The sequence below is a fragment of the Asterias amurensis genome, chromosome 1, assembly GCF_032118995.1.
Source record: "Asterias amurensis chromosome 1, ASM3211899v1".
Lineage (NCBI taxonomy): Eukaryota > Metazoa > Echinodermata > Asteroidea > Forcipulatida > Asteriidae > Asterias > Asterias amurensis.
In genome coordinates, this window is record NC_092648.1 from 23,680,545 (window position 1) to 23,693,859 (window position 13,315).

Below are 13,315 nucleotides of genomic sequence, written 5' to 3' on the forward strand. Positions count from 1 at the left end.
TCACACTGGTAAAATGTACGCCTTTTCTGTAGGTGACAGACTAATGCAACGCAGTTCATATTGGAGAAGATCCGGTTTGGTCATAACCCTAGACGTGTTATAAATAAGGGAAACTTAACACAAACAGGGTGTTTGAGGGCGCCATGACATTCTATCCTCACAACACTAAACACAAAATTGATATCCGAGGAAGACGCGGGCAAGCTTTATACAGACTGCTGTAAAATGATGGTAAGGATATATATTATTTTAACCAATCTTAAAGTGTTCATTTATTATTGTGGTGGGAACCTTGTGGTGTAGCCGGTTTCGTGGATCAGATGCGCTAGTTTTCAAAAAAGAAATGTGCATGAAGAGGACGAAGTGCATGACGAAAAGTCAAAAGGAAAGTGTTCAAAGCAAAACTCCACAACTACACTAGAACTACTTGATTGAACTTAAAAATTAAACATCTGCTTCGTGCTAGTAGAGTAAAGCAAGACAGTTCTCTAAAGAAAAAGAACAAACTTTACCTGGCAAGTAGATACACACATGGTGCTACTGCAAGCCAAATATACATTGATACCTCACCATGCAATGCCTCAAATCCTATATAACTTTTTTATGAGTCTAACTTTAATAACTTTAGTAAAAAGATTAGATAGTTATTGCGATAGCGCAGCCCCCCTCCCCCTCCCCCCCCCCCCCCTGACGGCGTAGCCGGAGGGTTACGAAGCATGCTCGAATTGTAAAGGGCGAAATGGTCTAGTCAGCAGATTTGCTCAATTTTTACCACTTTCAAAAATCATGACACAAATTCTAGGAACACAAACTTAATCCTCAATGGCTAATGAATATCACACAAAAACACAATTGAGAAAATATGTGAGATAGTATGAAAATATGTAGTAATATGTAATATAAAGACCATTTCGCCCTTTACATTCGAGAATACTTCGTACTAACCCTCCGATAACGCCTTCAGGAGGAGGGTTACGTTATCACAACTAGTAAGAAGACTGAAGAGTGCATTTACAAATTGACAATGTAGTAATAACTATGATGACCTTACACTTACAGACAGGGGACACAGAAAACTTTTTGCACAATGTGATTGTGAATATCTTCACAGTTTACCAAAAACAGTCTTACGAACAGCTGTTGACCATAAATTGCACCTGTTTTTTTTTAATTGGTCAGCAAACTTTTCCTACAAGGTGCCTGGGGTACAGCCAGGGATGTGCAAAAATACTTACCCTGCCCAGCCAGGTAGCATCAGGACACGGACACTCAACGGGACTAGCACACAGCCCACAGGGCCAACTTTCATATTTCGTCCACGGCAATTTCCTTGCTGCTAAGTGCTAATTACAACTGAGTCCTACCTAGACTTAGAGCTATGAGGTGTTAAACCTCTAGGTGTACCTCTTGTTCTAGGTGTACCTTCTGCTAATCCTGAGTCCCCTGTGGCAGGGACTAAAATTGATAATGTGCATTGCCATTAGTGAAAAACAATCTAAATAATGATTTTCCCTCCCCCTGTTATTAACATTTAGGAAGACTGGATGTCGTGCACATTGTGTAGAACAGGAAGACAAGGACTTGATGTATTACAGAGGGCACAACAGCGTAAGGTAGAATGGCCTCAACAGCCTCATCATGAAAAGTCACCAATACAGGTACAAATCATGTTGGTTTTTTCTTTCCAAATGTTACAGCCGATGGCTAGGAACCAATCAATATTGTTTAGGGGGATTTTTTTCAGGGAAATGTTTTTTTCAATCCTGAAGCAACCTCTTTATTGAGATACCCCCTCCCCCCCAAAATGGGAAAAAATAGCCTTTAAATCACTACATAAAACAAGTTTTTAATTTGCAAATAACCTTGACTTTATTTCTAATGAGCCCCATTTCCTCTTCATGCAAAGTTAGGCATGACAAGTTTCCTTTTGCACTTTAGGCCTGGGACTTCACAGAGGTAATGAGGGCAATTGCTTCAATGCCCCAATAGTCATTGCCTTGGTGTCCCTTGAAATGTTCCAGTACAAATTAACATTTCCCGAATTGAGGTTCCTGTCATGCCCTAGCCCACCTTGTTGAGCTGTTAGTGGCTCCACTTTTAACATCGGTCTCATCACTGTCATCATTACAGTAAAATAAGAAGGACACAGCAGTTGCCAAATGCATAGAACAGCTGAACAGAAGGAGGGGGGGAGAGTAGAGATTCAAACTGTATTGTCGATCATGTCTTTGCATCATTTTTGTTATCTCTTTATCATAGGATCCAATGAAGTTTACCACAATTGATGATGCTTTTTCAAGTATCCTCCAGTATATGTCAACCACGACTAGACAGTGTCGGGTAAGTTGGTAACATCACACCCATAACAACCGTACTGCAAGCAAATTGATTTAGTTACCTACCAAAAGGACCTATTATGCAACTAGTAGTTAAAGGCAATGGACACTATTGGTAATTACTCAAAATAATTATTAGCATAAAACTTTTTTTTTGGTGACGAGTAATGGGGAGAGGTTGATGGTATAAAACAGAAACGGCTCCCTCTGAAGTGCCATAGTTTTCGAGAAAGAAGTAATTTTCCACGAATTTGATTTTGATACCTCAGATTTAGAACTTGATCATGTGGTCTCGAAATGAACCATCTAAACGCACTTAACTTCTTGTGAGAAGGGTGTTTTTTTCTTTCATTATTTTCTCGCAAGTTCGATCACCGATTGAGCTCAAATTTTCACAGGTTTGTTAGTTTATGCATATGTTGAGGTACACCAACTGTAAAGGCTAGTCTTAGACAATTACAAATAGTGTCCACTGCCTTTACTGGCCTGACATTTCAACCCTAGCAGCATCTTTCTCAAAGTGCTAAATGACAAACTTTTTAAAGTTCGACAATGTCAGTTATTTAATAACCAATATAACAAAAAAACTATTTTAACGAGAACTGTATTTTACATTTCCTCAGAGATATTACAGGAGTGCTCCACCTGCTCAGCATAATCCATTAGACAAACAACACACCAAGAGATTCCACACTCCACAGTATACCGAGGTTCACAAAAAACACCCAGTGAGTATTTGCTCTTTTCCAGATTTTCTTTCCAGGTAAAAATGTCGTGCAAGATATATTCTACTAGTTTTCAACAGAGTACACTGACCAAATAAATTGCCATGTTGAAACAGAAATTGAATTACTTTATGGGATGTATTCTTTTATGTAAAACCCACTGAAATGTAAGACAGAAAATCTCTGTCTGTGACTCCGCAGGACGAACAAAAGCAAAAATGGAAAAGACAGACACCAAATGATTTTTTTGCAAAAAGGCAGTAAAATCAGCGAAGAAAGGGGTGAAAACGCATAACAAAATTGGGCTGTGTGGGCCTGCCACAATTTAACAAACACATTATTCGATGGACCAGTCTTGGTCAAATTTGGAGAAACAAAAAGTTGCTCACGGAACAGAGTTAAGACTACTTGGTATTGGTGGTTGGTGCAATCATTATACCTGGGGTTGTTTAACTTTTTGATTTCCAAATTGGAATTGTTTTGGCTCTTAAAAATAGTATTCTATTTGCCGAGTGGTGTAGGGCAATTTGTTCAAGATTGTAGATTGATTGTTTGACATTTGGAAAACGCCTTTGGACAACCCATGTCAAATTGAGGTTAAAAGTTTAGGAGTCAATGGATAGTTTTCTATTTGACATAACAAAAAAAAAGTTGTGAGGCTTGTCAGTAATTTCAAATTTAATTTTTAATATTATAGCACTTTGCACTGTATGCTATGGGTGTTTATTTAGTGGTGCACCCTTAATAGTAGAAAACGAATATGTACATCCAGACCCAATTTCATAGAACCTGTAAGCACATAAACTTGCTAAGTACAGAAAAGTCTTACTTAAAACACAAACAAACAGGTTACCGGCCAAAACTACATTGAGTTTACATTGTTGTGACTGGTGCCTCACCCAATTTTTAAGCATTATGTTCTGCTTAACAGCTTCATGAAATTGGGCCCTGCTGTCTTGAAGGATTTAAAAGCCTGACAGACATTTTAACAATATTTCTATCTTGATTTTCAGTTACTGAGATCTGAGGATGTCCACGTCATGGTCGCCCCAGGGACCTATGCTGTGACTGCCGGCGCTTGGGGTACATCTCAACAACAGACGCATGTGGTCCATGTCAACCAGGGGCAAAGTGTGGATCTCGATTTTGTTCTCTAGCAATAGACGTTCCTGTTGTTTTTTGTAAAGTAACTTTAAAGAGGGACTCCATGATCAAATAAGGTTTTGTGATCCACTCATTTTTCAATAGGTAGGGTTATTACGAAAGTTGAATAGCACCTACAAATTCTTCTTTGGATTGTACGTTTAAATTTTTTGCTATGGTAACGAGTTTAGAAACTTGTAATTTTTCCCCACTTTCATGAGGACTCTAGCTATTTAAAATTGAGTGCATCAAACAAAATTTATTTTGACATTAAAGCCCACTCTTTAAAAAAATCTGGGAAATCTGAGCCGTTAGTTTTATTCCTTACATGAAGAAGAGTTGATTGGATTTTGCGTGAGAGTTGGATCTGATTCAATGTGGATTAATGCAGAACATGGTGCTCAATTTATGCCCGCTACGTTCAAAAGGCAATGACCCAAAAGGCAATGACATTACACTTTCTGGTGCAACTGAGAGTGTTTACACCAGGCTCACGCCTTATTTTATATGCTTTGAACTGAAGGTGATTCTTAATTTAAACCATTTGGAAACCTTTGGGCACTTTAGGTGGTAGCAGACTCAGGTTACAGTAAATCAATGGTTAACTTTGTTAACAAAAGCGATTTATACTTGGTAAAGTTGCTCCCATTTCTACCTGGCGAATGTTTTTTCCTTCTATTTAAATCATGTATTGGTTGGAATATATACCTTACCTTCAATGGGATTTGGGTCCTGAAGTGGGACTTCCATAAGTGGGACTTCCATAAGTGGGACTTCCATAAGTGGGACTTCCATAAGTCACTTAAAGTGGGACTTCAATAAGTGGGACTTCCATAAGTGGGACTTCCATAAGTGGGACTTCCATAAGTGGGACTTCCATAAGTGGGACTACCATAAGTGGGACTTATATAAGTGGGACTTCCATAGTGGGACTTCCATAAGTGGGACTTCCATACAAAGTGGGCAAGCCATACGTGAGACTTCCATAAGTGGGACTTCTATGAACTCATTTTCAACGCACTACTGAAATTTTAATCATGCTTTAACTAAGGATGCATTGAGGGTTTTACTTTAAAAATATGAGATCATGTCTGATTTGTACATTTTTCTTGAAGTGCTGCTCTTGTAAATATCAGTTGGTATTAACTATTATTCAAGTTTTTCCGTTATGGTTTTCTGTAAATAAAGTGTCTTTTTAACAATAAAAATCATGACTGTGATCTTTACCTTTGTGTCAGTATAGGGTGCCCCTTTGTGTTTAATTTATTTTAGACAATGGACTTTTGTAACTTGGTGTCCTGCAACTCTGCAAATTATCTTTATGCAATCTAGACAGTTCAGGCAGTCATCATAATCACCTTTCGGCCTTCGTCCTTGGACGACATTGTAGAAGCAGCTTTGATGAAGTTTTGCCAGGTTGCTCTATCCTTCATGAGTTGTTGGGCCTCGTTTAGATTGAGATTTATGTCTTTAGTGATGGTGTCTCTGTACATGTAGCTTATTTTCCTCCTGCCGCGATTTGGATGTCCGCTAGAAGGATTCCAGAAGATCAGGTGTGATATTGGATTATCAGCCTATCGCAAGCAGGCATTCATATTGGTTGAAAGGTGCCCGAATTTAGAGCATTGGTAGCGAGCTGATATAAATCAGTTTGTATGCACAACCTGATGTGAGCGTTGCAGCCAGCTGGCAGGACTTGCGATGATCATGAGAGCAAAAATTGAAGGACAATTTCAAGTAAAATTTTACACTTATTGTTATGCTTCTCAACACTCGCTGCCAAAACATAGGATGGAACTCATGCCTCAAGCTACTGGGCAATCTCGGTGGTCTAGTTGGTAAGACACTGCTCCAGAATTGCTAGATTTAAGAGTCGTGTGGGTTCGAATCCCACCCCAGTAATATGCCTGTGATATTATTTCGAAGGACTTTTGACAAGTTAGCCACGTGTTCATCTTTCTTTGGGCCTGGTGTCAGATGCAATTGTGTCCGCCATGCAATATTGTCCGCGCTCCGGACAATTTGGCATATGCAATCGTGTCCGGGGTTACGCAAAAAACGTGTCTGGGGTTATGCAAAAAATCCGGCGGACATGTTCATGACTGTACATGTATGTGCGCGCGTAAGCGAGTGGCATGCACTGAACCAACCTACATAATATGCAGCATGAATATTCACGTATTTTATGATTGCAGCGAATACCCAACGGCCGAACGGTTCCCATGTCATTCATGACATGCACTTATACTTAGCTTGTAAAAAAGGGCGAACGTGTTCCGTCGACCAAGGGCGTTTAATTTACTCCAAGGACCGTTTTGCACGGGGGCGGACACAACTGCATATGCAGCAGCGTCTGGGCGGACACATTTGCATAAAAATATGCAAAACGGTCCGGCAGGCATTTTGCACATGCAATAGGTCATAATTGCATGCGACACTATTTACCACTAAAAAAGGTTGCAGCTGTTTACCATAGAAAAGCAATTGGCAAATATTTTACTGCTTCTAAAATTGCCCCATATTTCGAGGTGGACGTCCTCGAATCTCGAAAAAGTTTCCAGAAGCCCCAGGGGAAACTTTCTACCCACTTTTCGCAAAAACGAGGGGTGTGACGTCACTTAGTCGGGTGATTAATGTTTGTACCCAGTCTTCTTTCCAATTCGTAGGCAACGTGTAACGTGCACTGTACGTGCACATCATGTACACGAATGGCCTGTACACTCGGTAGATGTTAGTTTCCAAACGCCAGGAGTCGATCGCTACTCGAAAGGATCCGATGTAATCGGTAGTCGTTAAACGGGGCAGCAATACATAGACTCGCTACCATTCCTTGAGCTTTGTTTGTGTATTTTTGTATGGTAGCTACACCGATGTTTTGGAGTTTCGCTCTTAAGTTGAGACATTTGTTTTATTTATTTTTATTCACAACCATTAACATACAAAGGGGTCATGTATTGCTGATTTTTAAAGTATATTCCAGATTTTTTAAATAAACAACAAAGCAATGTGTAGCCACAGAATACAAACTCTTCATCAACTAAAAGATGATTTGTTAAAAACTGTTTATCAATACGGTATCTTTCAGATTAAGCCAATCAAAGACTGCCATTCCCTATACAAAGGATTCCTGTAGCATTACTGATTTTATCGTATTTTTATAAAACTCCATTACATGTATTTCAAATTTAAAAAAATTTAAGACCACGAGTCTGCTATACGAACAGTTTACGATTTCATCAACGCCACGGGTCGATTTGTAAAACGGTTTATCAACATGTTATCATTTAAACGAAGTCAATCCAAGACTGCCATTACCTATACAAAGCATTCATGTAGCATTACTGATTTTATCATAAGTTTATAAAGCTCCGTTATATTTATTTCAGATTTATGAAAATTACACACCACGAGTCCCTTTGCAGCATACTTTGTATGTGTACTACACTGCTGTGCGCACAGTTTAAGATTTCATCAACGCCACGGGTCGATTTGTAAAACAGTTTATCAACACGTTATCATTCAAACGAAGCCAATCAAAGACAGTCAGTACCTAAACAAAGCATTCATGTAGCACTGCTGATTTTATCACAATTTAATAAAGCTCCATTATATTTATTTCAGATTTTTGAAAATTAAAGACCACGCGAGTCCCTTTGCAGCTTAGGCTACTGTGCGTGTGTATTCAACACCGCTGTGCGCACAGTTTAAGATTTCATCAACGCCACGGGTCGATTTGTAAAACGGTTTATCAATACGGTATCATTCAAATTAGACCAATCAAAGACTGTCATTACCTAAACAAAACATTCATGTAGCATTACTGATTTTATCATATTTTTATAATGCTCCGTTATATTTATTTCAGATTTTTGAAAATTACACACCACGAGTTCATTTGCAGCATACGGTGCACATGTACTACACTGCTGTGCGTACATTTTACAATTTCATCAACGCCACGGGTCGATTTGTAAAACAGTTTATCAACACGTTATCATTCAAACTAGTCCAATCAAAGACTGTCATTACCTAAACAAAGGATTCATGTAGCATTACTGATTTTATCATAATTTTATAAAGCTTCGTTCTATTTATTTCAGATTTTTGAAAATTACACACCACGAGTTCATTTGCAGCATACGGTGCACATGTACTACACTGCTGTGCGTACATTTTACAATTTCATCAACGCCACGGGTCGATTTGTAAAACAGTTTATCAACACGTTATCATTCAAACGAAGCCAATCAAAGACAGTCAGTACCTAAACAAAGCATTCATGTAGCACTGCTGATTTTATCACAATTTAATAAAGCTCCATTATATTTATTTCAGATTTTTGAAAATTAAAGACCACGCGAGTCCCTTTGCAGCTTAGGCTACTGTGCGTGTGTATTCAACACCGCTGTGCGCACAGTTTAAGATTTCATCAACGCCACGGGTCGATTTGTAAAACGGTTTATCAATACGGTATCATTCAAATTAGACCAATCAAAGACTGTCATTACCTAAACAAAACATTCATGTAGCATTACTGATTTTATCATATTTTTATAATGCTCCGTTATATTTATTTCAGATTTTTGAAAATTACACACCACGAGTTCATTTGCAGCATACGGTGCACATGTACTACACTGCTGTGCGTACATTTTACAATTTCATCAACGCCACGGGTCGATTTGTAAAACAGTTTATCAACACGTTATCATTCAAACTAGTCCAATCAAAGACTGTCATTACCTAAACAAAGGATTCATGTAGCATTACTGATTTTATCATAATTTTATAAAGCTTCGTTCTATTTATTTCAGATTTTTGAAAATTACACACCACGAGTTCATTTGCAGCATACGGTGCACATGTACTACACTGCTGTGCGTACATTTTACAATTTCATCAACGCCACGGGTCGATTTGTAAAACAGTTTATCAACACGTTATCATTCAAACGAAGCCAATCAAAGACAGTCAGTACCTAAACAAAGCATTCATGTAGCACTGCTGATTTTATCACAATTTAATAAAGCTCCATTATATTTATTTCAGATTTTTGAAAATTAAAGACCACGCGAGTCCCTTTGCAGCTTAGGCTACTGTGCGTGTGTATTCAACACCGCTGTGCGCACAGTTTAAGATTTCATCAACGCCACGGGTCGATTTGTAAAACGGTTTATCAATACGGTATCATTCAAATTAGACCAATCAAAGACTGTCATTACCTAAACAAAACATTCATGTAGCATTACTGATTTTATCATATTTTTATAATGCTCCGTTATATTTATTTCAGATTTTTGAAAATTACACACCACGAGTTCATTTGCAGCATACGGTGCACATGTACTACACTGCTGTGCGTACATTTTACAATTTCATCAACGCCACGGGTCGATTTGTAAAACAGTTTATCAACACGTTATCATTCAAACTAGTCCAATCAAAGACTGTCATTACCTAAACAAAGGATTCATGTAGCATTACTGATTTTATCATAATTTTATAAAGCTTCGTTCTATTTATTTCAGATTTTTGAAAATTACACACCACGAGTTCATTTGCAGCATACGGTGCACATGTACTACACTGCTGTGCGTACATTTTACAATTTCATCAACGCCACGGGTCGATTTGTAAAACAGTTTATCAACACGTTATCATTCAAACTAGTCCAATCAAAGACTGTAATTACCTAAACAAAGCATTCATGTAGCACTGCTGATTTTATCATAAGTTTAATAAAGCTTCATTATATTTATTTCAGATTTTTGAAAATTAAAGACCACGCGAGTCCCTTTGCAGCTTAGGCTACTGTGCGTGTGTATTCAACACCGCTGTGCGCACAGTTTAAGATTTCATCAACGCCACGGGTCGATTTGTAAAACGGTTTATCAATACGGTATCATTCAAATTAGACCAATCAAAGACTGTCATTACCTAAACAAAACATTCATGTAGCATTACTGATTTTATCATAATTTTATAAAGCTCCATTATATTTATTTCAGTTCTTTTTTAAATTAAAGACCACGAGTCCCTTTGCAGCACACTGTGCGTGTGTACAACACTGCTATCGTACAGTTTAAGATTTCATCAACGCCACGGGTCGTATTGTAAAACGGTTTATCAATACGTTAACAAAGGATTTATGTAGCATTACTTATTTTATCCCATTTGTATAATGCTCCATTCTGTTTATTTCTGATTTTTGAATATTGTATCATAAGAAAGTGGCATCTAGAGAAGGAAGGAACAAACAAAAATCGGTGAGAAATAAAAATGTGGGGCTTTTGTTGGTGATAGTATTAAAACAATTGAATTAAAATTAAGGGGGAATGAAGTAATGTTTTCACATACGACACAGAAACACTTTGGTTTGATAAAGCATAGAGGAAGGCTGTCCTTCATCTATGATATAAGTGAGTAAGCCAGCACAGACCGGCTATCAAGGAATGCAAGGCACTCAATTGGACGAAACAGTTAAATAATTTCCCAATTCTTTTGTGCATGGTGATTTGCCCATTTTTACAGTTTGTGCACAGTTCTCCAGTTTCGACCAATAGAGGGCGCTATTTTCCAATAATTATTTTCTATAATTAAAACAACTCGTACTTTGCAAGTTTTACCATTGACGACTTTCACATGTTATTCGGGACTACCATAAGTACATGTGGGGAAAAAACAGGTAGTTGCTGATTTCTCTGAAAAAAATAATATATCTAGAGCGATAGTATGAGTGTCACTAGTGAAGACACTCAATTTTGTCAAATAAGCAGACGATTTCTTTTTGTTTGTCGTGATGGCCTAAAATTGACTGAAAAAAATTGTAGGCAACTGTTCCGTACTTTCTTTTAAATCTGATTGTATTTATTATATTTCCATTACCAGGGTGTGATTAATCCTCTTTTTTCTCTTTTATTCCAATTAATAGATTTTATAACTAAGATAAAATTCATGAGAAAATTAACTTAGATAAAAACCACATGAAACACCCCAGATTGTGGACTTTCAAAACCAAAGAAAATGAATGTAAGAATGCCTCGCATTCGGATGCTTCCGCGCTCGCAAGCTTCACGCTTTGCCCATAGTTTATTTTTTCGATGTCAACAACCTATCACACCCCTGCCCAAACGGTGTTAATTTTTTTCTCTTTTTTTCTATTTTAAATTTATTTATTAATTATTGTTGTACTTTATGCCTCCGAAGAAGGTCCTGTTTGGATCGAAAGCTAAGGCCATTTATACCTTACTCATTATATATTTTATTTGTTTATTTTATTTATTTATTTATTTATTTATTTATTTATTTATTTATTTATTTATTTATTTATTTATTTATTTATTTATTTATTTATTTATTTATTTATTTATTTATTTATTTATTTATTTATTTATTTATTTATTTATTTATTTATTTATTTATTTATTTATTTATTTATTTATTTATTTATTTATTTATTTATTTATTTATTTATTTATTTATTTATTTATTTATTTATTTATTTATTTATTTATTTATTTATTTATTTATTTATTTATTTATTTATAGATTTTCTTGGTAAATTTCGGCAAATTTGCAGCCAATTTAACCATCAACAACCTGTTCTAATTCGCGCGAAATCGAAAGCTACTGAAAAGGGTAATTTCGTTTTTATGATTAGTCAAAAACTGTAATGCTGCGGGGACAGCGTCATTCAATTTAACAATTCAACAAAGCAGCATTGAAATTCGCAGACGCTTCTTCAAGCTTGTGTGTCTCGAAAAAGAATGACGATACGCTAAATTGATGTGCTAAAGGAATTTTAATAACTCGACTCGATACGAAATTGAAGGGCCGAATTCTAAATTTGAAACGCAGTCACAACTGGAGAGGCAAAACCGCTTTAATTCCAGCGCATGAAAGTTAATTCCACTGCTCATTTGCCAAATTTGACCGAGAAAACCTATATTTATTCATGGGGGGGGGGGGCATGTATTGGAAACTGACCAAGACCTGATTATGTATTGTGTGACAGAAATCTTGGCAGATGTTCAACTGCTAAGGTGTGAAGAGTGTTTGCCTTTACATTATAAAGGAAACAACTTTTAAACCAAGCGTGTCTTCAGTTTAGATATAAGTGAAGTTGTTTGTTTCATTACTTGAAATTGAATACATGAAAACCATTGCTCCCGGTCCATCACCAGCAATCTTTTTCTGCATTCGTGTAAGTTGTAGGACGACATAATCGAAGGACCATCAAAGGGCGGGTCCTTTTGATAAAAAGTTTTACAAATCGACCCGTGGCGTCGTAAACTGTAAACTGTACACACAGCAGTGTTGAATACACGCACAGTATGCTGCAAAGGGACTCGTGGTCTGTAGTTTTAAAAAATCTGAAATAAATATAATGGATCTTTATAAAATTATGATAAAATCAGTAATGCTACATGAATGCTTTGTTTAGGTAATGACAGTCTTGGACTGGCTTCGTTTGATCGATAACGTATTGATAAACCGTTTTACAAATCGACCCGTGGCGTTGATGAAATTGTTAACTGTGCGCACAGCAGCGGTGTAAACAGGCAAACTAGGCTGCAAAGGGACTCGTGGTGTGTACTTTTCAAAAATCTAAAATAAACAGAACGGAACTTTATAAAATTATGATAAAATCAGTAATGCTACATGAATGCTTTGTTTAGGTAATGACAGTCTATGAATGGTCTAATTTGAATTATACCGTATTGATAAACCGTTTTACAAATCGACCCGTGGCGTTGATGAAATCGTTGACTGTACGCACAGCAGTGATGTACACCATAAAGTATGCTGCAAAGGGACGCGTGATTTGTAATTTTCAAAAATCTTAAATAAATATAATGAAACTTAATAAAAATATGATAGAATCAGGAATGCTACATGAATCCTTTGTTTAGGGAATGGCAGTCTTTGATTGGTTTAATTTGAATGATACCATATAGATACACAGTTTTACAAATCGACCCGTGGCGTTGATGAAATTGTAAACTGTACGCACAGCAGTGTAGTACACACGCACAGTATGCTGCAAAGGGACTCGTGGAATGTAATTTTCAAAAATCTGAAACAAATATAATGGAGAATTTTAAAATTATG

General features: G+C 36.8%; 1 protein-coding gene across 1 annotated transcript; it reads left to right on the plus strand.

Moving 5' to 3' along the window:
- The first annotated feature begins 99 nt into the window (after positions 1–99).
- Positions 100–5,408, plus strand: LOC139940376 (A-kinase-interacting protein 1-like). Its single transcript, XM_071936599.1, has 5 exons — positions 100–231; positions 1,536–1,658; positions 2,260–2,340; positions 2,960–3,064; positions 4,075–5,408. The coding sequence occupies exons 1-5, from the start codon at positions 226–228 to the stop codon at positions 4,216–4,218; spliced, it is 459 nt and encodes a 152-aa protein (XP_071792700.1). The 5' UTR covers positions 100–225; the 3' UTR covers positions 4,219–5,408.
- Positions 5,409–13,315: the final 7,907 nt, after the last annotated feature.